This window comes from Enhydra lutris, unplaced genomic scaffold, assembly GCF_002288905.1.
Source record: "Enhydra lutris kenyoni isolate GAN:26980312 unplaced genomic scaffold, ASM228890v2 scaffoldscaffold2, whole genome shotgun sequence".
Classification (NCBI taxonomy): domain Eukaryota; kingdom Metazoa; phylum Chordata; class Mammalia; order Carnivora; family Mustelidae; genus Enhydra; species Enhydra lutris.
Window position 1 is genome coordinate 19,606,835 of NW_019154086.1, and position 26,826 is coordinate 19,633,660.

Below are 26,826 nucleotides of genomic sequence, written 5' to 3' on the forward strand. Positions count from 1 at the left end.
TCATCTGAGTCCAAGTCAGGATTTGACTTGTTCATTTCTTAAAATATTGTTTTAAAAAGTTCCATGTACTTTATTATTTAACTTTGATTCATGTGTTCCTTTAAAGCAAATTAAAATTTGATCAAACAAGTATATTCAGAAAATGAAAAGATTTAAATTAAGCCAGAAACACCCAGTCAAAACCTGATGACTAAACGCTTAATTTCAAAAAATAATTCTCTGTCCCATCCCAAACCTCTGTTCCCATGGCTCATTTGGTCTCATTGGCTGTGTCATCAAAGAACAAAGTAGAGTGAATTTTGGCAGTCAGCCAGTTAATTATAGAGTTGGCCCAAGTATTTGGGCCAAGAAATCACTTTGTAATCCTAATTTTCTGTTTTGACTTTTTATATGATTTAAGTAAATGGAATAATTGCCACATTTTCACTTTACTGTGTGTTTTATAGAGCAAACAGCATTGTCTGTGGGATGGCAAATGTCTGAACTAAAAAGTTCAGACTAAAAGTTAGCATTTAAAAGAAATATATATGAATGTTTTCAAGTTTTTTCACATTTGGATCTGAGTAGTTACAGTTAATATGTGACCAAAGGAAACCTGTTCTTTCATAGAATCCTTCTGAAATCCCCTCTAAAAGCATTTATCTCAGACCCCATGGCCCCAAGGCCAGACCATATTACTACACAATAAGGAAAAGAATAATATGAATGGTATGACATTTTCTCAAAATACTTATATTCCCCCCCAAAAAATTAATAAGATAGAAAAAGCATTTTAAAATTTTCCTGATTTCTACGTGGCATTATATAGAAATGAAATAGTTTTTTTCAGTCTCCAGCAGCAAAAACAGCAGCCTATTAAACCCAGCCAGCACCCATGCTGGTGAGCTCCAGCAAGGAGGACTCGTGCTAATGAGGCCCAGGTCAGGGATTTAATGCCCGTGGGATCCAATTAATTTCACACAGAAAGAGGCTCTGAGTCCCATCGAAGACGTGTGCACATCCCAGCTGCTTCTGCCAGTCCCCGTGCCCCTCCTTGACAACCGTGTCCCAGGCCTTCTCATCAGGACAGTGGCGGCCTCCCATCTGGTCAGCCTGCCTCTCTCCCCAAGCCGGTCTGATGGAACCCGGCCCTGGGAGGTCTGTGTGCTCTGCCCAGCCTTACAGGCACTGCAGCCTCAACTGTCCACCCCTTCCGATGAGCCAGTCTTCCCAGGAAACCTGACACAGATGTGGTGCTCCTCCCTACTCTTCTCTCACGGTGGTGTCCTCCCCATACCGGCGAGCCCCGGGAAGACCCCAGCCCCCGTGTCCTCACTCAGCTCCTTCCTCCAGACTTCCTGCTCCCCACTCCAAGACCCAGTCAAGACCTGTCTCCATGGTGACCCCACCTCGACCACTCTAGACCACATTCGTTGTTCCCCAAACACTGACAATACTTGCAGGTCCTTTCACACACGGCATACAGAGGTTTGCCTTATCCACTGTGCTCTCCACTTCATGTTTCCCTTCTCTAGAATTATCCTGCACCTCATACCTGAGACGGTGCTTTTCTCCATCCCTCATACTGGTCAAATGAGGCTCACAAAGTAGGTGCTTCATAGAAAGGTGTTGGTTAAAGGATTGAAGGAGTGCTGTGTTCACGTAACAGCTAGGAAAAATCTCAGAGCTCACAGCTACCCTCTCCTCATAGCTGGATTTTTTGTGTTTTTTTTTTTTTTTTTTATTCAAGGAACACTACATTACCATTCTATAAAATGGAAGCAACTACCAAGAAGCCTTAGTGTGCCCCTCACACTCAATCTGCAATACAGTTGGTTAGCAATAGAATTTTCAGAAAAAAGTATTTGGGGACTTTATTAATTTTATTCCTACATAATTAATTAAATTAAATTAATAAAATTTATTTCTATATAATTAATTAAATAAAGAATTGATCAAATAATATAATTAATTAAATAAACTACCACTGTTTAATAAGAGAAGAGCATGGGAAAGAATTTATTATTGGGGAATGACAGGAGATAAGATTATTTCTTTTTTTTTTAAGATTTTATTTATTTATTTGACAGAGAGAGAGAGATCACAAGTAAGCAGAGAGCCAGGCAGAGAGAGAGGGGGAAGCAGGCTCCCTGCTGAGCAGAGAGCCTGATGCAGGGCTCGATCCCAGGACCGTGAGATCATGACCTGAGCCGAAGGCAGAGGCTTAACCCACTGAGCCACCCAGATGCCCCAATAAGATTATTTATTTAAGGAGAATTCAAAAGGTAGGATATTGTGCAAGTGTTATACATTTATCATTTTAGGTGTTCTCCAAATCAGAGCTGTTTCTAGTATGGAACCAAATCTATTTAAGCCAATTAAATGGTAGCAGTTTAGTTCCATAACAATATTGAGAATTTTAAACATTTTCCTTAAACTTGATAATTACTTCTGCTGCAATTGGTCATACTGCTGGGTTGACTTAGCAACTCCTTCACCATAAGAACTTAAAAGATAAATGTTGCCATAACGTTTACATTTATACAATCAAAATTAGTAAGTTATGGGGATATCTTTGTTTTTACATGTGTTTTTCAGGGCCACCAACCATGTCTTCCAATAACCCGATATTTAAAAATGTTCGTAACTTAGGGCATCTGGGTGGCTCAGTCGGTTAAATATCTGCCTTCAGCTCAGGATCTGATCCCAGGTTCCCGGGATCGAGCCCCACATCGGGCTCCCTGCTCAGCAGAGAGTCTACTTCTTTCTCTCTCTCTCCAGCTCCCCCTTTGTACTTGCTCTCTCTCTCTTTCTCTGTGAAATAAAAAAAATAAAATCTTTTTTTAAAAAAATGTTTGTAACTCAACCAAATGTTTTTGGCAGATACCTCAGCAAAAAGTAAGGATCTTGTGTTTTCGAAAAAAATTATTTGGTCTAGTTGCTACTATAATGATGCTGTTCTGTGGCCAGATTTTTGGCACACTAAAATGCAAATGTCTCAAGGGAAGAAACCATATTATTTTCATTTTTATACATGAAATGTGGGAGACCCAGCACAGTTCAGAGTGCACTTGACATTGTCGAAATGAGCGGAGCAAGATGAAAGTGTAAAATTACATTTTAACAGGACTTCCTGCATTAAAAATCATGTCTCCATTCACACTGTGGTGACTGTTAGCAAAGATGTGCAGTTCTGTTTGGAGAACCGAAGGCATTGGAAACACGGAGGAATCCATGGGACAGGTGGCTGGCAGCAGATTTGAGCTCTTGGTTTCAGGTCTCACTAAATTACCGTTTAGGCCCAGCATTGTGAAAATCTAGAGGAAAAATGAAAAAGCCTAGGAGTTATAAATTAAAAAGACCTTTCTGGAAACTTTGAATGAGGAGACTGCTTATTTTTATAACAAAATCTTAAAAACCTGAGCAGTTGTTTCCCACCACTGTCCCAGTACAGCTTCCACGACCACCAAGAGTGGCTGCCCCGGGGCCCTTGCTTACTGCCCCGGGCTCCCAGCAGGCGGAGCACGGATGAAATTGGCTGGGCGTGACCGGCTCGCTGGCCAAGGGCAAGGGCTGTATCTTGTTCATCATCGTCTCTCAGATGCCTGACCCAGTGCTGGGTATGACCAACTGAATGAGCAAATAACTACCATTTGGGCAGTTAAGCTATGAAAGTGAATAATACAGTAAGGGCTCATCACAAGTGGGGACGACTAGTATTGTTCTTGAATTAGTGCTTAGTAATAATTCTTTAAAACACACCTCCCTTTGATAAGAGCCAAAGTATATAAAGACTTCTTGAAAGAAATTTAAAAATATGAATGTACCACTAACCACATAAGCAAAGAACTTGATTAAGCAACTGACAAAGAATTATAAATGGTAAATAAATGTGAATAAAATTATTCTCCCTCAAAAGTAATGTTTTTTTTTGGTTTTTTTTTTCATGTTTTAGTTTATTTTTTTAAATTAACATATAATGTATTATTTGCCCCAGGGGTACAGGTCTGTGAATCATTAGGCTTACACATTTCACATCACTCACCATAGCACATACCCTCCCCAATGTCCATCACCCAGCCACCCTACCCCAACCGCCCCCACACCCACCAACCCTTGGTTTGGTTCATGAAATTAAGAGCCTCTTATGGTTTATCTCCCTCCCCGGTTCCATCTTGTTTCATTTTTTCCTTCCCTACCCCCCCACAACCCCCTCCCCTGCCTCTCAAATTCCTCATATCAGAGAGGTCATATGATAATTGTCTTTCTCTGATTGACTTATTTCACTCAGCATAATACTTTCTAGTTCCATCCACATCATTGCAAATGGCAAGATTTCATTTTCTTTTGATGGCTGCGTAATATTCCATTGTATATATACATACACCACATCTCCTTTATCCATTCATCTGTTGATGGGCATCTAGGTTCTTTCCATAGTTTGGCTATTGTGGACATTGCTGCTATAAACATTCGGGTGCACATGCCCCTTCGGATCACTACATTTGTATCTTTAGGGTAAATACCCAGTAGTGTGATTGCTGGGTAATAGGGTAGCTCTATTTTCAACTTTTTGAGGAACCTCCATACTGTTTTCCAAAGTGGAAAATAGCTTGCATTCCCACCAACAGTATTGGAAGGTTCCCCTTTCTCTGCATCATTGCCAACATCTGTTGTTTCCTGACTTGTTAATTTTAGCCATTCTGACAGGTGAAGTGGTATCTCACTTTGGTTTTGATTTGTATTTCCCTGATGCTGAGTGATGTTGAGCACTTTTTCATGTGTCTGTTGGCCATTGGATGTCTTCTTTGAAAAGTAATGTTTTAAAACAACATTAAAACAAGATACTTTTTAAAAAAGCAAATTAGTGAACTGCTCATAATAAAGTGTGGTTGATGATTCAGTAAGATGGACCATTTCCTACACTTCAGCAAAAACTGGTGAAACCTTTACATGCTCATATACAAACATATGCAACACACACATCCCAGTTCATGTCTTTCCACCCAAGAATTCCGGGTCTGGAAAGGAGGTAGGGATGGGTATTTGTGTGCCTGGAGAGATACTCATTTCAGTGTCATGTGTCAGGCCAATGTACTGGCAGTACCGTAATATACAGCTGTAGAGGAACGGTTCAACTAATTCATCCATGTACTGACTATTAAGCAGCCATTATTGTTTTTGTAAGCCTAAGGAGCTGCTCCCAATGCAATGTTAAGGGGAAAAAGAAAACTGCAAAACTGAACGCATAGCATGCTTCCATATATACAAGAGGAAAAAGTCTAGAAGATACTACACCAAATAGTAAAATATAGCTGTATTTCTCTTGGGTCAGAGATCGCATATGTTGCTTTCTTTTTTTTCCCCCCTTTTTAAAATCTTCTATTATTTTTCAAGGTTTGGTTGTTTTGTTTTGTTTTGTTTTTACAATGAACAGGGGAATAAGGGTTTAAAAGAAAGCCTCTTTTGAAGAGCACCATTTCAGAGCTAATACTTTAGTGTGATGACCCAGCTGGGTCAGGAGTTCATCCCATCAGCAGTATCAGGCTGGGAGCTCCACAGAGAATGACATGACTGTCATTCCCAGTGACCCTTTCCATGCAGGGTGACACAAGGGCTCTGGCTGCTCCTCTATACCCGGGGCGGGGCTGGACTGTGCTTGTGTCTAGGAATGGCGAGATCTGGAAGGAGTAGTCACGGTGCTCTGCCTTCCATACAGCAACCCTGACCTCCGCAGAACTGAGCCCATCTTGGAGAGCCCCTTGCAGAGGACCAGCAGTGGCAGTTCCTCCAGCTCCAGCACCCCTAGCTCCCAGCCTAGCTCCCAGGGAGGCTCGCAGCCTGGATCGCAAGCGGGATCCAGTGAACGGACCAGAGTTCGAGGTAAGCTTTCCCCTGCCTTTCCCTGACAGCGCTGCCTCGGGCAGAGAGCGATGGGCATGGACTCAGCTCACTTCCAGACTTCTGTGCCTCCCCACTCCTGGTGTGGCCACCATTGTGCGATGCTACAGAGTCCTCTAACTGCCCTTGACCTTGGTCTCCTTAGATGAGAGAACCACCATCCCCAGTCCCATGTGTGACATCAGAGTTTGGACTAAATCTTTTCTCATTGCAGGTGATGTTGTTTTCCAGGAAGATCATAGATTATTGGTCTTATTTGAAAAGATCATCACTTATGAGTCACCTGAATTGCCATTTCCATTTGTTGCCTGTTTCCAGTTTCATGTACCTCCAAGTATCCTCTTTCCCCATCCATTATGCCAGTCATCCCTCTTTGGTGTTCTGAATATAGTTCATAATACTAGGGATCTCTCAAAGTGAAATTCTGTAAAGACTAACATAGAATACATATGCACTTTAGAGAAGAAGTAAACCCTTTGACTTAAAAAGTATATTTGACTCTTTGGGTTATTCCTACTCAAGAGGAATAAAAAATGAGCCTCTCCGACCGTTTATTCAAGTCTTTCATCACTGTGCAGTTCTCATTAATGAAGAAGCTTGTGGAAAACAGCAGAATGGCCAGCTAATTACACATGACAACACATTGTTTCTTGCTGCAAAATTGACTCTTTCTGAACAACATCCTTCAGAAGATAATTTTGCTTCCAAGCAACAAAGACGAGAACTTTCTTAAGTGCAATCTGACAAATATTAACAAATTACTCTGCCTGAGAAAAACCACCAGTCCTTTATTTTTTTCTTAGCCTCTTCGTTGGGCACAACCAGATTTGGTCCCCTAGTATCTTTTTAAGGCTTTAAATAAGTAAAATCACTGTCCATTTTAAAAAGGTTGAAACCTGGCGTGCGATGCTCTTGTCTCTGGACTGGAGTTCCACTGCTCCCGTATGCGTTCTTCACACATCGCTGGCCCAGCCCATAGTCATGTGCACTTTTGTTGCTTTAATCCAAATATAAATTTGCTTAGTTTAGAAAACTGCCATTGGCTTATCTTTTTTCTGTTCATAAGCCACTTGTTATCCTTACAGTAAACTAAAGAAAACTGAAGTTATAGGTATCATTTTAATTCTCCGATCTGGTTTGGGTTTAATTCTTATCTTTCCTTTGGCCTCTAGGTCCTCGGGGTTAAGAACACTGTTGTCTCCTTTATCCATTCCTTTATCCACTCCTTTATCCATGTCTCCCTAGAGTGTTTCTGCCCAGGAAAGACCTTACAACAAAAGAATCTGTCCTATACCAGATAGATTTTCTCTACCTATAAATAATCGGAAAGTTGCTCTTCACTCTGGAGCTTGGGGAGCCCCCCCCGCCGCTTGCTCTGTACCTCGTCCTGGGGCTCTTCCCTTGGTCACCAACACTCTCCTTCCTGTTCCCACCTCATTCTTTCTTCCTTAAAGGACCCAGACAACTCCTGCCTCCCATTTAAAAACCATTCCATCAAATACAATACATTTCTGTGCCATCAAAATGACCTATTCTAATGGGTAAGTGGTAAAAGAAGAAATTTAGCATAGAATATTAACACAGAAGCTTGGTTTAGTGTAATAACTGAGAATAGGACTTGGACAAACCAGACAGAATCCTAGCTCTGCCCATAATTTCTGCAGGACCTTAGGCTACTATGCCATTTCTCAAAGTCTATTGAACTGTAAAATGGGAAAAGAGTGCCACACGTTGGGTGGGAGCAAGAATCCTATGAGGCAGTTGACGTAGAAGGCATTTAGCATTGAGTGTGACGCACGTTTAGTTCTCAGTAAATGATCGTGGCAGTGGTGCTTGCTGGTTTTCCTTATGATTAAGAGTGACTTCCAGGTCACAAGCCTGAATGCATTTGTCCGATCATGAACAGTTTTCACAGATGTGTCTGAGGATTTGCCTAAGTGAATGACGTATCCCCTGAGTAATCCTGAAGGGTGACTCACCACAGAATGTGGGACTGGAGTCAACACTTTGTGATGGCCATTAATTTTCTTGGCCCCTGTTTTTCTGTCTAGCCAACAGTAAGTCAGAAGGATCTCCTGTGCTCCCCCACGAGCCTTCCAAGGTGAAGCCAGAAGAATCCAGAGACATTACCCGACCTAGTCGACCAGCTGTGAGTGCTTTTGAACTCTCTTAAGTTGCCAGGGAAGCTGTGGGATCAAGTGGTTTGGGATACCCTCATGACTATGAAACAAAACTTCACTGAGATTAAGAAGCGTGGATGCTGGAAGCATCCAGAAGGAAGTCATACCTGATCAGGAAAGAACTGAAGAGATTTTGGATTGTTTATCTGCCTTTAGGCATTTTGCTGATCGTTAATGCTACTTTAGAGAATAAAAAACGGGGAGAAATAACTCCTATCATTACATAATTTCTACTCAGCAGCTTTGACAAAAAAATGCGGAGCTGCAGTTACGGAGATGTGGGCATGTTCTGTGGCTTTCTGTTGTCTGCTCCGCCCTCTCCCTACATTATTTTCTGTACGAATTAATGTAATTTTTGCTGTTCTTCATGCCTTCAGGACTGTATTTTTCTGGATCCAAATGTGATAAGGATGGTTTGTCAAGGGGCCTGACAACTCGAAATCTAGCTTCCTCACTGAGACATGACAGACCCCAAATAGCTTTGGCAAAAGAAATAAGAGCGTAAAGGCTGACATTTGAAAGTTGGAAATTAATTTGGGATGAGTGACTATCCACTTACTTTCTTTAAAATTTCAGAGAACCTTTTCCATGAAATAAATGTGAGGACTTTTTGGTTTACTCTGGTTTGTACATATTAAAGTTTGGGGGCAGATCGAGAATAATCCCAAAGGGGATTTGCCCCCTTCAGGGTTGAGGTTCTCTCTGCTCTTTGGCATTTAGTGGTTGTGTACTAACAATTCCCATTGTGTGTCTAACCTGCTGCCTTTCTTCTGGCTTTTCCTTCACCTGTGGATTCTTCTGGATTGGGTTCCTCCTCTCTCAGAGCTATAAGAAAGCAATAGATGAGGTTAGTATTACCTTTTCTTGGTCATGTTGTCACAAGATGTAAATATAAAGCTAATTTCCTGATATTGACATTCAGAGAGGTGGCCTGGTGGGTCAGAGATTGAAAATTCGGTCCTCTGGAGTGTGGTGTGCTGGAAGCCAAGCCCCTTCAACAGCAGCCAGCCCGAGGCCCTCAGACACTCGTGGGAATTTCTAGGGACCTTCCTTCTAAGGCAAAATGCCTCTTTTCCAGTGTTCCAATCTGGCTAAAGATAAGCATTAGCGCTGTGTTATTCATAGTTTTTCATCCCAGCGACTTCCAGTAGCAAAGCCTAGCCCTTTACCTGTACTCCCCAGCTGTGCAGGGCGGGGGCAGGGGGTGGTTGACGGTTTGACTAACAAAGAAGAGAGACATCATGCTAAAGCACTCCGAATTTATAGTGTGTGATTTGTGAACAAGGAGTTACTGGGTATTGTTAGATTCGTTTTGTGGGACATTAACTACAGCATCGGCAGCAACATCAACTTTAGTTAATGAATCCTGGTGAGTTAAGTGACTTTATTTCCTTATCTGTGGAGACATTTTTCCATTAGAAAAATATATGGCTTTGTCAATCTTAAGTAGCTTGCTTAGAAGGATGACTGCCTTTCTGCTGTTTGTCAGACCTGCATGAACACAGCATAGTTGTTGATGCTGTTTTTAAGAGACAGGCCTTGCCAAGAGTCCTGACTGCATGGAATCTGAGGACTACTATTATGGCTTTATAGCTGTACTCTGCTGAGCACCATTTTTGTGAAATGATATGGAAAAAGCACTGGCTTTAGAGTCAACAAATTGAAATTCTAGCCCTCCCCCCAATAAGTAACTGGCCAGGACCAGTCTCATATAATCTCTCTGGGCCAGTTTCTTCCTGTGTACAATGGGAAGAAAGACACCCACTCTGCCTCAATCACAAGCTTGATTAGGATCATTCATGGTCACGTGTGTGAGAGCATTCTATGAAGTGTAAAGCCAAGAGGTCGTCCTCATGCTATGGTTTGGGCTGGAGACATGGAGCCATTTTGGTAGGTGAAAGAAACAGTTTTCTATGCATCTGATCTTTATCAAAGAGCCTCACTTTTTCAAAGTTAGGACACCTTACCTAAATTCAGAGTGATTTGGAACGTTATTTCTCAGGTAAAGGATTGCTGCTCTTAAAAAAAAATGAGACTCTCCATGTTGACAGTGTGTGGACAGCATTTATAGAAAGGGAATGTTCATTGTTCTCTGACACAGCCTGGCCCTTCCCCTCATAATATAGTCAGAAGAACACAACTATCACAACTTGTATCAATTTTCTCCCAAATTGTTGAAGAAAGAGAATGATATTCTGGTGCCATGGCTGCTTGGAAAATGGTTTTGTGTGTGTGTGTGTGTGTGTGTGTGTGTGTGTGTGTGTGTGTGTGTGTGTAAACTCTAGGGGAATCTCATATGCGCAGAAATTAGCTTGAAGGTGGCTGTCATGGGGAAATGGATTTCATCTGGTAAACCCAGGATATTTTAGGCTTTTAAAAATGGCTTTATTTAAAAAAAATGGCTTTATTTCATTGGTTTTACTCTCATACACTGGACAGAGACCACAGGGGCTAACAGAAGTATAAGTAATTGAGGGGATGTAAGCTATACACGGAAATCTCTGGAACCATGTGTGGTTGGAAAAAGCCCTCCAGGTAATTCTGATAATCCTATCTACCCTTGAATGTCACTGATCTAAACCACAAAAAATACAGTATTACTTGGTTCTACCTGTTCTTGACCAGGGATGATTCCTCTTCTCCTTTTCCCGCCTCTCCCCATCCCCCCTAACGAGATATTTGGCAAAGTCTGGGGACAGTTTTGGTTGTCACAGCTTGGAGGGGGAGGCAGTGCCAGCTGGTGTCTTATGGGTAGAGCAGAGAGGGGCTGCCAAACGTCCTCCCATGTACAGGAGAGCAACCCATCGTAGAGAGTGATCTGGCCCCCAAATGTCAATAGTGCCACAGTTGAGAAATCTTGCAATAAACCTCTCTCCCATCTTCATTCATAGGTTTTGATATCACTTCCTTCTACAGTGACTGATTGGCCATTTAGATAACCCCGAATTGAAATGAAAAGCCTCAAAACTCTGAAAAAAGTGTTGCTTACTATTGTTAATCTAGTGGTTTGATTTTAAATGAACATCCATCTGAGGGGGTGTCCATTAATTTGGCACTCCTTTGTAATGGACTATAAGATTGTGCAATATAGTCTGTGATTAACACAATCGTTGAAAATAAATATCCTTTTTACTTCAGCACGATTAAACATATGACATGAAGATGAAATACAAAAACAAACACTGGCTTTAGCACTATTTTTTTGTTACTACGTAAGAATCTGGAAAATTCCAGAGCACACCCACAGATTGGAGAGAATTTGAATAATAGCCCGTGGTCTAAACCCTTTTTTTCTCAGATGAGGATACTGAAGTCAAGTAACTTTCCCAAGGTCATTTCTTAAGATTTCCTAAAAGGGAAATAAATTATTTTCATACAGAAAGACCAGCTTAAAGATTTTTAACTTTTATTTTAATAGCTCAAAATATTGAACTAAAATCTAAATAAACTACATTGTTTCTAAAAAGAGACCTAAAAGAGCACCTTTTTAGGTCAAGTATGCATAATTGTCAGATTAAATAAGAGTTTTTTTTAATGAAAACAAATCAAATTAATTCTAAGAAGTGTTATAGCAAAGAAGCCTTGGGCTAAGAGCCTCCTATCTTCATATTTGTTTACTCCATAGTTAAAAAAAAAAAAAAATCTTACCATTTTGCTGTATTTCTTTTTTAGTTATACTATACATTTCTCAAATATTTTCATGCTAAATAGCACTTTTTTCTTTTTTTTTTTTTAATACTTTTTAGCTCGAGGCTTGAGACAGCCAAGCAATAAATTACCACAAAAACTCATTATATGGAGAAAATTGGTATTGTCAGAAACTAAAATGTATGAAAATGGATCTGAACCCAGTGGTGTCAGTTTTAGATTGTGTCTATATTCTATAACTTTGCTATTATATTCTTCCAGAGAGGATGGATAAGGAACAAAACCACAGCTAAGCGTGTAGACAATGGGAGATAAATTTTCTTTGCCTGGGATATTACCTTTGAGTTACTCATTATTGTTACCTTGGGAGTCTCATATATGTCTCACCGTCTAAACTGTTACCAAGTAAACTTAAGAGGAATTTGCAATTACTTTCAGTGTTTCAAGAAAGATACCTCTTTAATAATGTAGAACCCCCCCAAAATATTCTAATTTTAAGCAAAATTATAAAACAAATCAGAACTATAAACTTTTCTTATATACAGTGTTAGAAAAAAATCAGGTCATTTTCACAAATGAGAGTTTCTTGAAATCAATGGCCTTTGAACTGGCTTCATATTGCTAAAGAGTTTTGATTTTTTTCAAATCTCCTTTGTCTTGTTTTGAAATGTCAGAGATGAGGAAAATGAACCCACAAGGAAAATGTATTATAAATATAAATAAATCACAGCTAATATTATTATATTTTACTCAGAATATTAACATTAGAAATAAATTATCTTAAACCATATTCTCTCTTTAAATTATAACAAATGCATTTTATAATGATAAGTAACATTTTAAATGCCTTACATTCTTTGTTGAGACTTACAATGCTCCTAAAATATAGAAGACAAGACACAAAATAAATTTATCTGTTACTATTTTGCTGGTTTGGATGATTATAATATCCTTTTCTATTCATAGCATAACAAATATCAAAAGTGTGTTTCCCCTGTGTTCAAGTATTGCATACCCTTCACTGTCTTCTCAGTTTGATAAAGATAAACATTGGCAATGTCCAGAGGAAATACGGAATATAAAGCCGAAATCTGAATATTGCCTCTTCCTATTTTGGTCCATTGCTAAAGAATCAAGAAATACATTTGCATAAAATTCTATCTATGTGGTAATTTTCCTCTTTAGCGGTATACATTATATTTGAACACCTTTGAGTCTTTTTAATACAATTCTATTTTCATTTTCACAGATGGGGTACATATATCCACTGAGATTGAGGCCATACATGTGTGCATGTGTGTAAAAAGCCCAGCAAGCATCTTTGGGTGGAAAACACACAATTTGAATTTTCAAAATCTTCCCTTTTCCAGTGTTTCATGTCCCTTCAGAACAAATTTAAAAGCCATGATTGCTTTCCTTTGATTTTATTATGAAATTGGAAGAAACGACTCCTTCCTTTACCACCTTGAACTTCCTAAATTTCTAGACCAAATGAAACACCCGAACCACTTCCTCTCCTAGTCTTAACCAAAATAGCAATGCCTGACACAGAGGGGATGATAAAGAAACGTGATGATCTGTGATCTCCCCCGGAACAAAATTTCATTTTATAATTTAGCTATACACATTCCTCACAGTGTTCCTTCTAGGCTAGTTTAGAAGATGCCATTTAGATCACCTATATCGGTCTAACCTGACCTCAGGAGGATTGGACAAACAAATACATTTCTGAACGGAAATAAAGAGAGAATATGGTCATAAGAAAACTGTGGGATTTAGTATCTTTCAATGAGTTTCTTTCTCCCTAATGCCCTGTCTCTCACTGAATGCTCTGATTCCCACATGGGTCACTAATATAGGGAGAAATGGTAAGACCGATGTCCAATCGCTTTTTCCTCATTTGCATGCCACACGCCATGGGCAGTGTAACCCGTGCGAATTAGAGCGGCTACGCTTCTGCAGTGCTCCCCTCTGCATTGCCCTGAAAGCATGTGAAGTCGAAGGTAGTCAGAGATCCAGCCCCACTGCCTGCAATGTGTCTCGTGATTAGATACCACACCATCACATCCATAAGGCTGAAGACCGCATCATACTCATGGAAACCTGAAAAATGGTCCCTTCCCTTTTGGTGTTTGCACATTCATTTCAGTATTCCTCATGAGGGTTTCTGCCAGGTGACTGTGATTTTAAACAAAAGAAAATGAAACACCTGTTGTTCTGGAAGAGAATTCGAGAATTCCTTTTTTTTTTTTTTTGTTCTGTTGTCGTTCCTCTTGATTAACTCAGCTCTGGGGCTATAAATTTCAGCGGCACAGGGCTTTGGGGCAGGCCATTATTTGATGTGGTGCCTCTGCTCCCCAGGGAATGATGACACATCAAGTAAGCCATTGTGGTAGCTGGAACCGTGGGAATTGCTCTGTTCTGTGACTGATGCTAGATTTTGGTACAGTAGCAATCAAAGAGGGGAAAGGCCATGACCGTGGCTTGGGCAAGAGTCCCAAAATCCCGGGGAACAGTTGCTCAGTCCATGTGTTTTCCCCTTCACTCTGAGGGTGACCAACGTCACCTTCACAAAATAAAACGAGAACCCAACGTTTGTATATATGTGTCCACACAGAGTGCACATACACATATATACGCATGTATATTTAGAACTGAACTGTCTCAGTCTAGCCATTGGTTTTGAACAAAGTCTAAATTTACTTCATCTTTTTTTTCTAGTTTCTCTGCGCTACAAACATCGTTTTCTTCGCTCCATGCAGCCACTATGTTTGTAACAGTTCTATCTAGAGCTTTCTTTTCTTGTTGCTTAAGCTGGAGCCCTGAGTTGCTGAGAGATGTGACTTTGGTCGTCTCTACAATTCATACGTGCCAAATGAACTTCTCTTTTGTAGGATCTGACGGCATTAGCCAAAGAATTACGAGAACTTCGGATCGAAGAAACAAACCGCCCACTGAAGAAGGTGACTGATTACTCCTCCTCCAGTGAGGAGTCGGAAAGTAGCGATGAAGAGGAGGAAGATGGAGAGAGTGAGACCCATGATGGGACAGTGGCTGTCAGTGACATACCCAGACTCATGTAAGAGAGCTGCTTTTCACATGTCTGTCGGGGCGGGTGAGGTCTGCAAACGGAGAGGACAAGAAATAGGAATTAAACAGAAGGTCATTTATGGGTCTCTGGCAGGATCAACGGACTTGAGTTTTTATTAGAGCATAACCCCACAGTTACCTCTCTCCACGGACACCGTCCCTTGGAATACACAGCAGGGCTCCTCCTGCCTGTGCTTTATCCAACTACTCTTTCGGGATTGACTCTCCCTTTGGTGACACTTGCATGGTTCTTGTCATCTCCTGGGAAAATGATATTGACATCCAGACTGTTGGCACGTCCCTGTCCCCGTAAAACTGCAAGAGTGGAATTATGGGCAATGACACTTAGGAGTTAAATTTAACAACAGGAGACATATTTCATCCTCCCCACCCCCCCCAACCCCCACCACCAAGGGAAGAATGCGTGGGAGAGCATGGGTTAGCGTCCCAGCGAAAGATTCCGGAATCCAATCATCCTGCAGAGAACCTTCTGAGGGTCTGACTTAAATATATCCCTGTTATCATTTTCCTCTTCATTGTCTCTCTTATGTGATCCTTTTCTCTGTGGACTGTGACTTTCCCACACCACCCCCTGCCACGTTCTGTCCTTTCCTTTGCAGTCTTCGTTTGCCTATTCATTCCTGAATTTATGCCTACCTACATTTCCCTTATTATTCACTTATGTTACGCTATAGCCTTTACTTCTTTTCTTTCCTTTGTTTAGTCTCAATTTTTCTTTTTCTTCTCCTCATTGGACAGGGTCCTATGAGAGAATTCCTCTGCCCTATTGCTTCTCCAGTTTAAACAAACAGATTCGGACAATCACACTCACATGCATTTCTTACTCCCTCCCCCAAACAAACACAAGGTGCTGTTGCTCTGATTTGGTATAAATTTGACAGAGTGTGACACGGATGGTTCCAATTTGCTCTTCACTCACTTCCAGTTCTTTGGCTCTGCTACTGAGCCAAAGTCATCACACTACACTGACTCCCTACAGAGAAGATGCCATTTCGGGTCACAGATTACTGTCCTGTCCAGCAGAGATTGGAGGGAGAGGGCTGGCTTATCTGCAGGGAATGTCATCCATTGATTAACAGTCATTATGTACAAGCAATTCTGAGAGGCGAATCCAATTATCATAGCTGAAAATTTATACTTGTTGTTCTGCTGTTGATTACACAGTTATTGACAACCATAAATAAGCTAAAATATGACATTTGAAACAAATTGCATTAAATTGCTTTTTTAACGGCAAATAAAATTGTTCTAGAGGCAAAATCACTAATCCAAAACATTTCTGCAAAATATGCTGGTCCTTTCTGTTTTTATCTTGACTCAGCAGTGGTTAATTTTTCTAACAGGTGTTTTGAATTCCATTTAAGCCCTGAGCCTACAACTACTAGGGTGAGGGCTGGATTATGACTTTAAATATTGATAAAACTTCCACTCTGTGTTCTACACCAGACTGAGGGCTTTGAGACAATCAGCAAGGGCACACACATGCATTCTGCCTTGTCAAAGCGTATATCCTAGTTGAAGAGAAACAAGATTATATGCAGAAACTTCAAACTAATATAAATATTTGGAAGAAAGACCAAAACATCCTTGGGAGAGATGTTCAGTCGTATTTGGTTTTGAAGCCCAGTCATATTTTGCAAGGCTGTTGGCTTGTGTTGACCTTGCTATGGCTAAAGGCACATCCATTTCTTCCCACACTAAAGAAGTACTCACCTGTCCAAAACTGGTTGGGACAGGCCGTGCTGCACTTCCCCTCGCTCTCTAGCCCTCTCCTGCCCCTTCAGAAATCACCTGCTTACAGCCCAGCCTGCGCAGAGAGAGCCGTACCTTCTGCTGTGTGGGCCCTGGGTCTTGAGTGTCCTCCTCCAGTTTCACGTAGTGCTCAAATCAGGGTGTTTATTATATCTCGTCTCCCTGTCGGGATCTGAGATCCCCGAGGGGGAAGACTGTGTCTCACTCATCTCTCTACTCTTAACACCTTGCATGGTGTCCGGAATAGAGTTGGTCTTAAGTGACTTTGATTTATATTTAATTGCACTGAAATGAAATTGCAAGTCCTGGCTTCCTAGAGTTTATGGCACAATCCAGAAGAAAGACATGTTCACAAATAACTGTCATCAAGATAGAGGGAACATGGGACAATATTAGAATCTCAGGCAAGGGGAAATTGAAGTAAAGGCCCAGAAGGTTGACTTGGGTAGGAATGTTGGGTGCGTGGGGGTGGGGAGGGGGTGGTCTGGACTAGTGAAAGCAGGCCAAGAAGTGTGAGCTTTATCATGGGGCCGTTGAGAGCCACGGAAGGCCCCCCTGGGCTGGGAAGTGACATGATCAGTGCTATGTTAGAGAGAAATCACTATGACAATCTATAAAAAGAAGAGGCTCGACACTGGTGAAGCAATTCAGAGGATCTCTTACTATCATCCAGAAATAATGAATGCGCTATCACTGAATGCATATAACGGAGGCAAAAGTTGACATGGCTCTGGAAGAATTGGTAAATTTTAGACAGATTAAAATGATCGTCCACTAAAGAGCATTTAAAATATTTAATGGTAGAGGAGATCTACTCAGAGACAAGGCAGGTTGTATCCTGACAGGTTGTATCCTGCCTTGTCTCTGAGTAGATCTCCTATACCATAAAATACAAGTATGTGGGTGCGTATATATGTATTTATTCCAGTTTGGTAAATGCATTTTTGTGAATATAAAATGTATGCAGTCTGTTCTGCGATGGCATGATAGTTGTATACCTAAGAAATTGCACTGTAGTAAAAAAAAATTCATTATAAAACAATTGTTTCTTTTAGAATAGGATATTTTAGAGTTGGAAGACTTCTTATATACATTCTAATCTTTTTTTTATTTTCTATTGTTAAGATAAGCCTTTACATACTATGCTATATATTTTTAGATATATATTTTATATATATTTTTATATATTTTTATCCATTATATAGATATTTGATATTATATATGTATCTTGATTTTATATATATATATATATATATGAACTGTCTTGATATATATATATATAAATAATTAGGATATATATATAAAATATCTTGATATATACATATATATATCAAGACAGTTCACTGCCATGAAGTGTATACAAAAAGAGCTTCTCAGAAATGGAGCCCAGCCATTTAGACAAATGACTATAGATCCTAATGCTCAAAACAACATCTTTTTTTATGGGCAGTGCTGGTTTCCTATTTATAGTATAAGGTAGAACCTATAAGAGTGTACATAACTAAGATTATTTCCCTAACTAACCAACTGCACTATTTCCCAATGCCTCATGAATAGCCCAAAATTATGAAAATGATTACCTCTGGATTATACAACTATGAGGGGTTTTTATTTTATGTAGATCCCCAGTTTTATGATGAGCATTTACAATTTTTATAATCAGGAAAAAAAACAGAAGCTTTCTAGAACTAAGATTTGTGTCAGGTCAAGCAAGCCAAAGCAGCACCCTCTTGTGTCAACATCTTCCCTTGGGTGTCTGCGCCTGTGTCAGAACAGTACGTGCAAGGCCCAGTCTTAACCATTAGGACCATCTCCTGCCAGCATAGCCCTGGAGTTGCACACAGTCTTATCAAATGCTGTCTGGATGACGAGAGCCATTTATTGTGTGCCCTCTTCATTCTGTTATCGCAGGAAAGCCGTGGTTCTGACCCCTTGCCCTCCCGGGCTGTTGTAGTGCTTCCCTTCCTCGCTTGTGGTCCTCTCTGCCCTCCTGTCCATTTTTCCAGTTCTGGTATTACTAGTGTTGTAGAAGCGTGGCTCCGATCCTGCTGGATTCTAGTGTCCTGCGACCCTCTTCATCGCCGGGGGCTCATGATTGCCTCAACTTATACTCCAGCCAAACTGACCTGTCCGTTCTTGCAAATACATGCCTTGTACTGGTCCAGCCTTGTGCCTTTCTTGCAATGAGCTCTCCCTCTGTTTTGCATTCCCACGTACCTCGTGCCTTGTATTTGAGTATTCATGTCATGTTTTTATGCTCTTCCGGATGCTAACGTCTTTGGTTTCAAGAGCCATGTCTTCCTCAGCTTTATTCATTTTTTTTTGTTTTGTTTTGTTTTAAAGAGAGAGAGAGAATACATGGCAGGGAGGGGCATAGGGAAAGGGAAAGAGAGAATGAGAGAATCTTAAGCAGGTTCCATGTCCAGTGCAGAACCCAATGTGAGGCTCGATCTCACGACCCTGAGATCATGCCCTGAGCCAAAATCCAGTCAGACGCTTAACTGACTGAGCCACCCAGGCGCCCCTTCCTCAGCTTTTCTACCCACTACCCACTACCCAATCCCAAACCAAGGGCCGTTCACAGAGCAGGTGTTCGATAGATGTGTACTGAATTGAATTAAATCAGTACCTACGGGAACACTTTGACAAATCCCATTAGAGGAAATTACTGTTCTAAACCTGGGGCCTAATCACAGTAAATTTCCTATAGTTTTCCTTCTAATCAGTGAAAGTGTTTTGTCTTGTTTTGTTATAGTCTTTATAGGAATTTGGACAACTAATTGTTCCCACCCTGACTCTATTTGGAAATAATTTTTAGAACAAAAGGATTACTTTAAGTATAAAATGTTTTAGTTGTTTTGGCCTGAGTGTTTTTTTTAAATCATTGCCTTTTTTTTTTCATTTTTTTTATTGTTAATAAACTTTGTTTTTCTAGAACTGTTTTAAATTCACAAAAAAATTGAGCAAATAGTAAAAAGTTCCCATTACCCCTCCTACGCCCTGCACACTGTTATTATAAGTGCAGTATGTTAGTATGTACTTAATAAACCAAATTTGATATATTTTAATAGTCTGTTCAGATTGCCTTAGTTTTTACCTCAAATCTATTTTTCTGTATCAGAATCCCATCCAGGATACCATGTTACATTTAGTTATTTAGTTACCGTATCTATTTAGACTCCTGTTGGCTGCGACAGGTTCTCAGACTTCCTTTGTTTTTAAGGAACTTGGCAGTTTTGAGGAGTACTAATTAGGAAGATCATAGAATTCGACTCTACTGGAATTTATCTGATGTTCTTGTCATAATTAGATTAGACTAAGGTTATGGTTGGAGGAGAAAGATCACAGAGGTCACTTCATTTTTATCACTTCTTACCAAGGGTATGTACTATGTGACTTAGGACTCTTGGCATTGATCTTGATCATCTGGCTGAGGTAATGTTTGTCAGGTTTCTCTACTGTAATGTAATTTTTCCCCCTTTCCACACTTTACTCTTTGGAAGAAAGCCAGCATGCACAGCCTGCACTTAAGGAGAGAAGAGTTACATTCCTTTAGGATGGAGTCTCTACATAATTTATTTGAAATTATTCTGCCGAGATTTATCTCCTCTCCATTTATTAACTTATTCAGTCATTTATTTATAACAACATAGATCCATGGCTATTTATTTTGTACTTTGGATTATGATCCAATACTTCATTTTGCTGCTTGAATTGTTCCACCTTCAACCACTGGAAGCTCTTTCAGTTGGCTCCTGCGCCCCTGGGGCTGACATACCCCAATTACTTTCTGACACTGTAAGGGGTTCCAGGCATATCCTGTGTACTTCTTGTTCTAGTCCTGGAATCAGCCATTTCTCCTGGGGTCCTTGATTCCTTTCATTAAAGAATGGTATCGGAACCAAGATACGGGCACGGGATGTGCTCATGGCTGCTAGTGTATCATTTCTTGTAGGCCCTCTCAGCTGACCAAGCAAGGAAATATCCGTGTGTGTCTTAACCCATTATGTACATGTATCTACAAGTGTTTCTACATATAGCCATCTGTATGACATTAAATAAAAGTTTATCCTGATATCTCCAACTCTGATTCATGAACACATGGATCATTCCCCCCGCCATCCTTACTTGGAAATTCCCACACCAACAGTGGGAAACCACCAGCATCTGCTTAATTGTTCACATGGATAGCAGCGTCAGAATGCTTAACCTGTATGCCCACGGGAAACAACTGCAGCCGTTAGAGTTCCTTTTACGTTTAGTCTTATGGGACTCCGTTCATTTCCAGAGTTACATAGGTCAAATTTTCCCCATTCCCCTCTCAGTGAGATTTTTAAAATATGTTTGTAGTGCAGTAAGATTCTCTTTTCACAGTGTGCCTTCTTTCCTGGGATTCACCAACCTCCTAAATGATGTATTTTTATTTACATACATCAAATTTCACTCTCCATACTATAAAGTTCAGTGACATACCTGAACAAATGTTTCGATCATCCTGTAATAACAATTATAAGAAAATTATTTTCTCATAGCCTGTATATAAAAGTGATCCAGGGGTGCCTGGATGGCTCAGTGGGTTAAGCCTCTGCCTTCGGCTCAGGTCATGGTCTCAGGGTCCTGGGATCAAGCCCCATATCAGGCTTTCTGCTCAGCAGGCTCTCTGCTCAGCCCTCTCTCTGCCTGCCTCTTTGCCTACTTGTGATCTCTCTCTCTCTTCTGTCAAATAAATAAAATCTTTTTTAAAAAATTACTTCTTTAAAAAAGAAAGTGATACAATGCTGAAGTTATTTTTCAAATTTTAAAAAGACAAATCATTAGTTATTCAGGACACTTTAAACATGGTAATAATTATTCTCATAGCTGATTGATCATCAATTCATAAAAGAGCTATCTCTTGGCAATGAACTTGAGTGAAATGTTTGCTAGAGTTATTAAACAAAGCCTTTGTTGACTTATAAAACATTTACTGGATGTCACCTGCCTGCCAGGCACAGTGCTTGGCACCGAGGATACCAACAGTACTGAGATCTGATCATTGCGGGACTGTGTATTGAGTGCGTGGTTAGAGGCATGTAGAGGATAATGTGGAAGCAGAGTGGAGAGCCACCTATACCATCCCAGTGGGGCTGGGCTAGAGTTTAGGAGCCTGGACTGTAGTTTAAAGGATGAGGTACCCAGAGGGGGGCAGAGAATGTAAAAGAACCATTCAGGAAGAGAAGATAGACTAAAGTTGCCCAAGCGTTTTGGTAGCATGATATGTGTAGGAAACTACTAGAAGGCACATCTTGTTCAAGTTAAAAATGGAAGGTAGGTTTCGTTGAAACCATAAGCTAGAGAAACAGGCAAGGACCAGATAAAAGAAGACTTGTAAGCCACAGGTTTATCCTATGGTTAACTGGGAGCTCCTGAAGTTTGAAAGCCTGACATGGTCAGGGGAGCAAAGAAGGATGGAGTGGAAGGGTCAGGAATAGTAGACAGACAAGAGGTCAAATACCCAAAGTACCAAAGAGCAGTCGTTGAACTTGAGAGCTAAGATATGACTTAAGGAGTTTCCTTGAGATGCTAGAAGTCAAGTATAGAGAGCAACAGTTTGAACAGTGAACCTCAGTATTTGAAGGAAGGTACCACGCCTTTTAAAAAGAATTCTGGGAGCGCTTGGCTGCCTCAGTTGGAAGAACCTGAGACTTCTGATTTCAGGGTTGTGAGTTCGAGCCCCACAACAGGTGTAGAGATTGCTTAAATAAATAAATAAACTTTTTAAAATTTTTTAAAAAATCTGTAGAGAGGTGATTTGGAACATACAGAAATCTGTAGGAATTTTCCATAATCAAACGCTGTTATTGGTAACAGAAAAATTAATGATGTTGTCAAATAATACAAGGTACACAGAGTGAGCAAATATATATAAAAGGTTCATAATAAAATAGACCAATTGTACACACCAGAAAAACCTTAAACTATCTAAGAGAAATTGCTCACCATTCTAGACAATTGACAAAGGAAGAAATACAGATTATTGTATTTTATTCAATCAATAAGGACTATTACTAGTAGAAATGATACTTTTAAAAACTCAAAACAGCACAAACTGTTCACCATAAAAATTTATCAAAAATGGAACAATTCTTGGTCATAAAATTTTAAGTATAAAAATGGACCTGGGAAAAAATAATCTCAGTAAAAATATTGAGCAAGAGGTTAAACTGTCAGTGGCTCACACTATGCCCTTTGTAAAACTTGCTATTGACTAAAAATTGACAGGTGAATCAAATCTTCTTAATAAAATTGACACCTTTAGAACCAATCCAGACAAACTGTACTTGGTAGAAGTAGTGACCGCAGAATCCTTTGAAAGATGTTATGGATAACAATTTTGATTGGCTTACTAAATCTTTGTTATAGAATCTACATAGAAAAGAATTGGATCCTATGATGATAATTTTACTTTCATAATAATGAAAACAAATAAATTGGCAAAGAATTTAACTGAAGCATATTGAAAATTGATCCAGGAATTGTCCTAATGGAGTTAGTTCTAGAAAATACCTTTCTTATGAAAATTTCACTCATATTGGCGTATTTCTGGTTAAAATGGGTAGAATCAAACATCATCAGGGTGAAAAAATATATAAGTGGGCCAAAATATCTTTGATCTTTGAATTCCCATGAAACTCTCTGATGGTGGAAAGGAACTCAGTTGCACACTGTCAGCCTGGTGGTGGCTGCCACCATCCATGTAGCTTCTGACAGAGGCAAAGAATGTCTCAGTGAAGAAGGGAAGTGACCCCCTTCCTAGAAGGCGTTGGCTCTTTATAAATGCTTCATTTATTGACTTATTTGTATCACACAATCTTGTGTGGTGTGATAAACAAGCATTGAAGGCAGCTTTAAAAACATACATACAAGGTAAAAGAAAATTTCAAATAAATGAGCGACAACATCACAATTTTGACAACTATTCTGACTGACCAGTCTAGCCGAATGTCAGGCATTCATTGCAGTGATTCCTTTTACCATGTCTCTGGGACACTAGTAATGTCTCCTTTCTGGGAATACAGTATTGAAATTGCTTCTTTGGAATTTCTTCCCAAACACATCGGTTCTAAAGGAAATTTAGATTCATTCAATCCACTGCTCCTGTTAGTAGTTTTGGCATAAGTGTTTTCCTATGCATTTCTTTTTTTTTTCTTTTTCTTTTTCTTTTTCTTTTTTTTTTTTTTTTTTTTTTTTGGTGTGGACTCATCTTATCTTCTCACTTCTTTGTTTGGATCTTTAACATATGTCTTCTCTGTCCCAGAGATGTCAGAAATCTGGTGTGTTTCTTCTTTCTTGAGTTGAGTATTTCCTCAAATGTTTGGATTTTGATAGGATCTAGGAGACCAGAAATGTGGTTTTTTTTTTAAATACTTAAGAAACAATTTAAAAAAAAAGAAACAATTAAGAGAATAAAATGGTAAAACATATAATTAAAATACCTAATGAGAGAAACAAGCCTTGATGCCTTTTTTATTTTAATAAACCCGCACTAAAAGAGAGGCAGCTGTGGGTGTCTGGGTGGCTCAGTCAGTTAAGCGTCTGCCTTCAGCTCAGGTCATGATCCCAGGGTCCTGGGATCGAGCCCTGCATCAGGCTTCTTGCTCAGCCAGGAGTCTGCTTGTCCGTCTGCCCCTCTCCCTGCTCATGCGTGCACTCTCCTTTCTCTCTCTCTCTCAAATAAATAAATAACATGTTTAAAAAAATAAAAATAAAATAAATACAGGGTATCAGTGAGGCCCACATTGGAAACTGAAATCCTGTGGACGAACCATGTCACCTACCTGGTTCTCAGTTTTCCTTAATGATAGATATGTTCTGTGCCCCAGGACACATGGAAAACATCAGTCTCTGCTCTCAGGGCATATGTCAAGGTCCTGTTACCTTCTCCGTTACATCTTAAATGCAAGAACAAGCTGGAAACGTACACCACAGTGTGGAGTCATTAGAGAGGTTTTAAAAAGTATTGCATATTGGTAAACAGCCTAGCTGATGGACATCCTGGTAAGCCAGAATGCCCTTCATTGATGTTTCTTATCCATAAATAGTGGAAAACCCATTTATCAAACAATTGTGTGTTGCACTCCTTCCCGCTCTGTGCCTAGTTCTACGCTAGGTATACAGCAATCTGCAGACAAGACTGCCCTCACAGGGGTTATGTTCTAATGAAACAGAAGGCAAAAGTCACAAGAGACTCAAAAAGATACAGAGTCACAAACTGTGGTGAGAACGAATAGGAACAGGACGGAGGGTGAAGAGAAAGAATAGGGGTTGGTGGGGTAAGATCTCGATGCTGAGAGAAGCCTTCTCAGGGGAAGTTATCATTTAAGATGAAGTGTGGATACTTCAGTAACAGTAGGAGAAAGGCAACCAGCCAAGAGCCAGGGTGGGAGACAGTTTTCCAGGCAGAGGGAATAGCATGTGCAAAGTGCAGGTCAAGGTAGCCTGCTGGTGGAAGAAGGAGTAGGGAGGGCTTGGAAACCCTGCGGAGCCTGGCAGGCAGTTTGGGGCAGTTTCATCCTTGGAGAGTCGGAAGCTTGCTCACGAGGGCTGCTGCACAGAGAGCAGGCGGGGAGGGGATGCTGCAGAAGCGGAACGCCTGTTCAGGACACCCAGAAACCGGCATTCCCTAAACATACATTGGTGTTAATATCGTTCCTTCCCATCTCAGACCCACAGGAGCCCCGGGGAACACGGAGCAGTACAATGTGGGAATGGTCGGCACTCACGGGCTGGAGACCTCTCACGCGGACACTTTCAGCAGCAGTATTTCAAGAGAAGGAACCCTGATGATAAGAGAGGTAAGTTGGTATAAAAGCTGTGCAGAGGAAGTGCATTTCTTGAGTGGTTTCAATATTAGAGCTTTCGTAGAGAATGCTTACGACATGTAGTGTAAGCCTTGTGGATGGGGCTGGGCGGGGGCACCGGCGCTTCTCAATGGCTGAGTGATTTTAATTGTCCACCGCCTCCTTTCCTGTATCCTTCTAAGCTTCTGCAGTGTGATTTAATTACATTAGTCCAGATTCTTCAGTAGGAGCTATGCAAATCGGAATACGGAATTTGAGCCTAAGGATAGAAAACTGGCAAACCCAGATGTTTCCTACAGCAGGAAAACAGAAATGAATGATCTCGCTCAGCAGTATCCGAGGCCTTGTTATGCTTCCTCCCCTCCTGGCTTTATCCTTGTGGATTTTATGTAGAAAATGCTTACAAGTTCCAAGAAACTGTGATTTCATCTTATCTAATTAAGTCAACATTAAAAAGGCTATTAAGCTATTTTGATGAAAGAACAAAGAAATATGCAATCTACTTGGAAATGTACCTTGGCACTATGTAGGATTGTGTTTTTTTAAACTTGAGGCACATCATTTCGTTGGGGGGTGGGGGGGTATTGTCCTCCCACAGGCAGCCCGTCCTCACGGCACCTGTGCCAATGGGAAGGGCCTTGACAAATCAAAATTTGTCTTCTCTTCTCTCTCACTTCACTGTCATCATGCAAGTTTGACACCAAGTCTTTGCCTGGGAGGAAAGTAATGGCTGGTAACATTGGGCAAAAATGACTTGATGTCTCCCTGTGTCCATGTTATCATCTATAAAATTTCATAAACAATAGGAGATGACTCATAAGTTGACCGGGAGGATTCAGTGAGTTAACACGTGTAAGCATTCAGTTAACATAAACACAGTGGACTCCCGAACAACACGAGTGATAAAAACTGTGTGGATCCACTTACACATGGATTTTTTTTTCAATACGGTCTCATTCTGTAACTGTATTTTCTTGTCCTTATGATTTTCTTAATAACATTTTTCTTTTTTCCAGCTGACTTTATTATAAAAATACAGTGTATAATACATATCCAGAATATGCGTTAATCAACTGTTTATGTTATTGATAAGGCCTCCGGTCAAGAGTGGGCTACCATTATAGTGAAGCTTGGGGGAAGTCAAAAGTTCGATTCGGATTTTCAGCTGCCCCGGGGGATGGGGGGGTCAATGCCCCAGCCCCTGTGTTGTTCAGGGATCAACTCAATATTATTTTATCTCCCTGTCACCACAGAATGGAGTTCTTTTGTTACTGGTTATCACTCCCCACTCTTGCCTCTGAAACAATGTATATCATCTGTCATTCTTTAGCCAGGAGAGTTTGGGAAACCATCAGAGCAGGCTTTGCTCTTCCAAGAAAGAAAGGAACTGTAGTTTTGAGATGAATAAGGCCTTT

The 26,826-nt window shown here is 40.4% G+C and overlaps 1 protein-coding gene across 1 annotated transcript in view; it reads left to right on the forward strand.

Annotated features, from left to right (window-relative positions):
- LOC111147583 (TRAF2 and NCK interacting kinase) overlaps positions 1-26,826 on the forward strand; it is a 381,965-nt gene that overhangs the window by 332,128 nt on the left and 23,011 nt on the right. Inside the window, exons 19-23 of the mRNA XM_022503698.1 lie at positions 5,699-5,862; positions 7,932-8,029; positions 8,884-8,907; positions 14,603-14,787; positions 25,276-25,405. Of these exons, the coding sequence (XP_022359406.1) occupies positions 5,699-5,862; positions 7,932-8,029; positions 8,884-8,907; positions 14,603-14,787; positions 25,276-25,405 (601 nt within the window). The remainder of the gene's footprint in view (positions 1-5,698; positions 5,863-7,931; positions 8,030-8,883; positions 8,908-14,602; positions 14,788-25,275; positions 25,406-26,826) is intronic.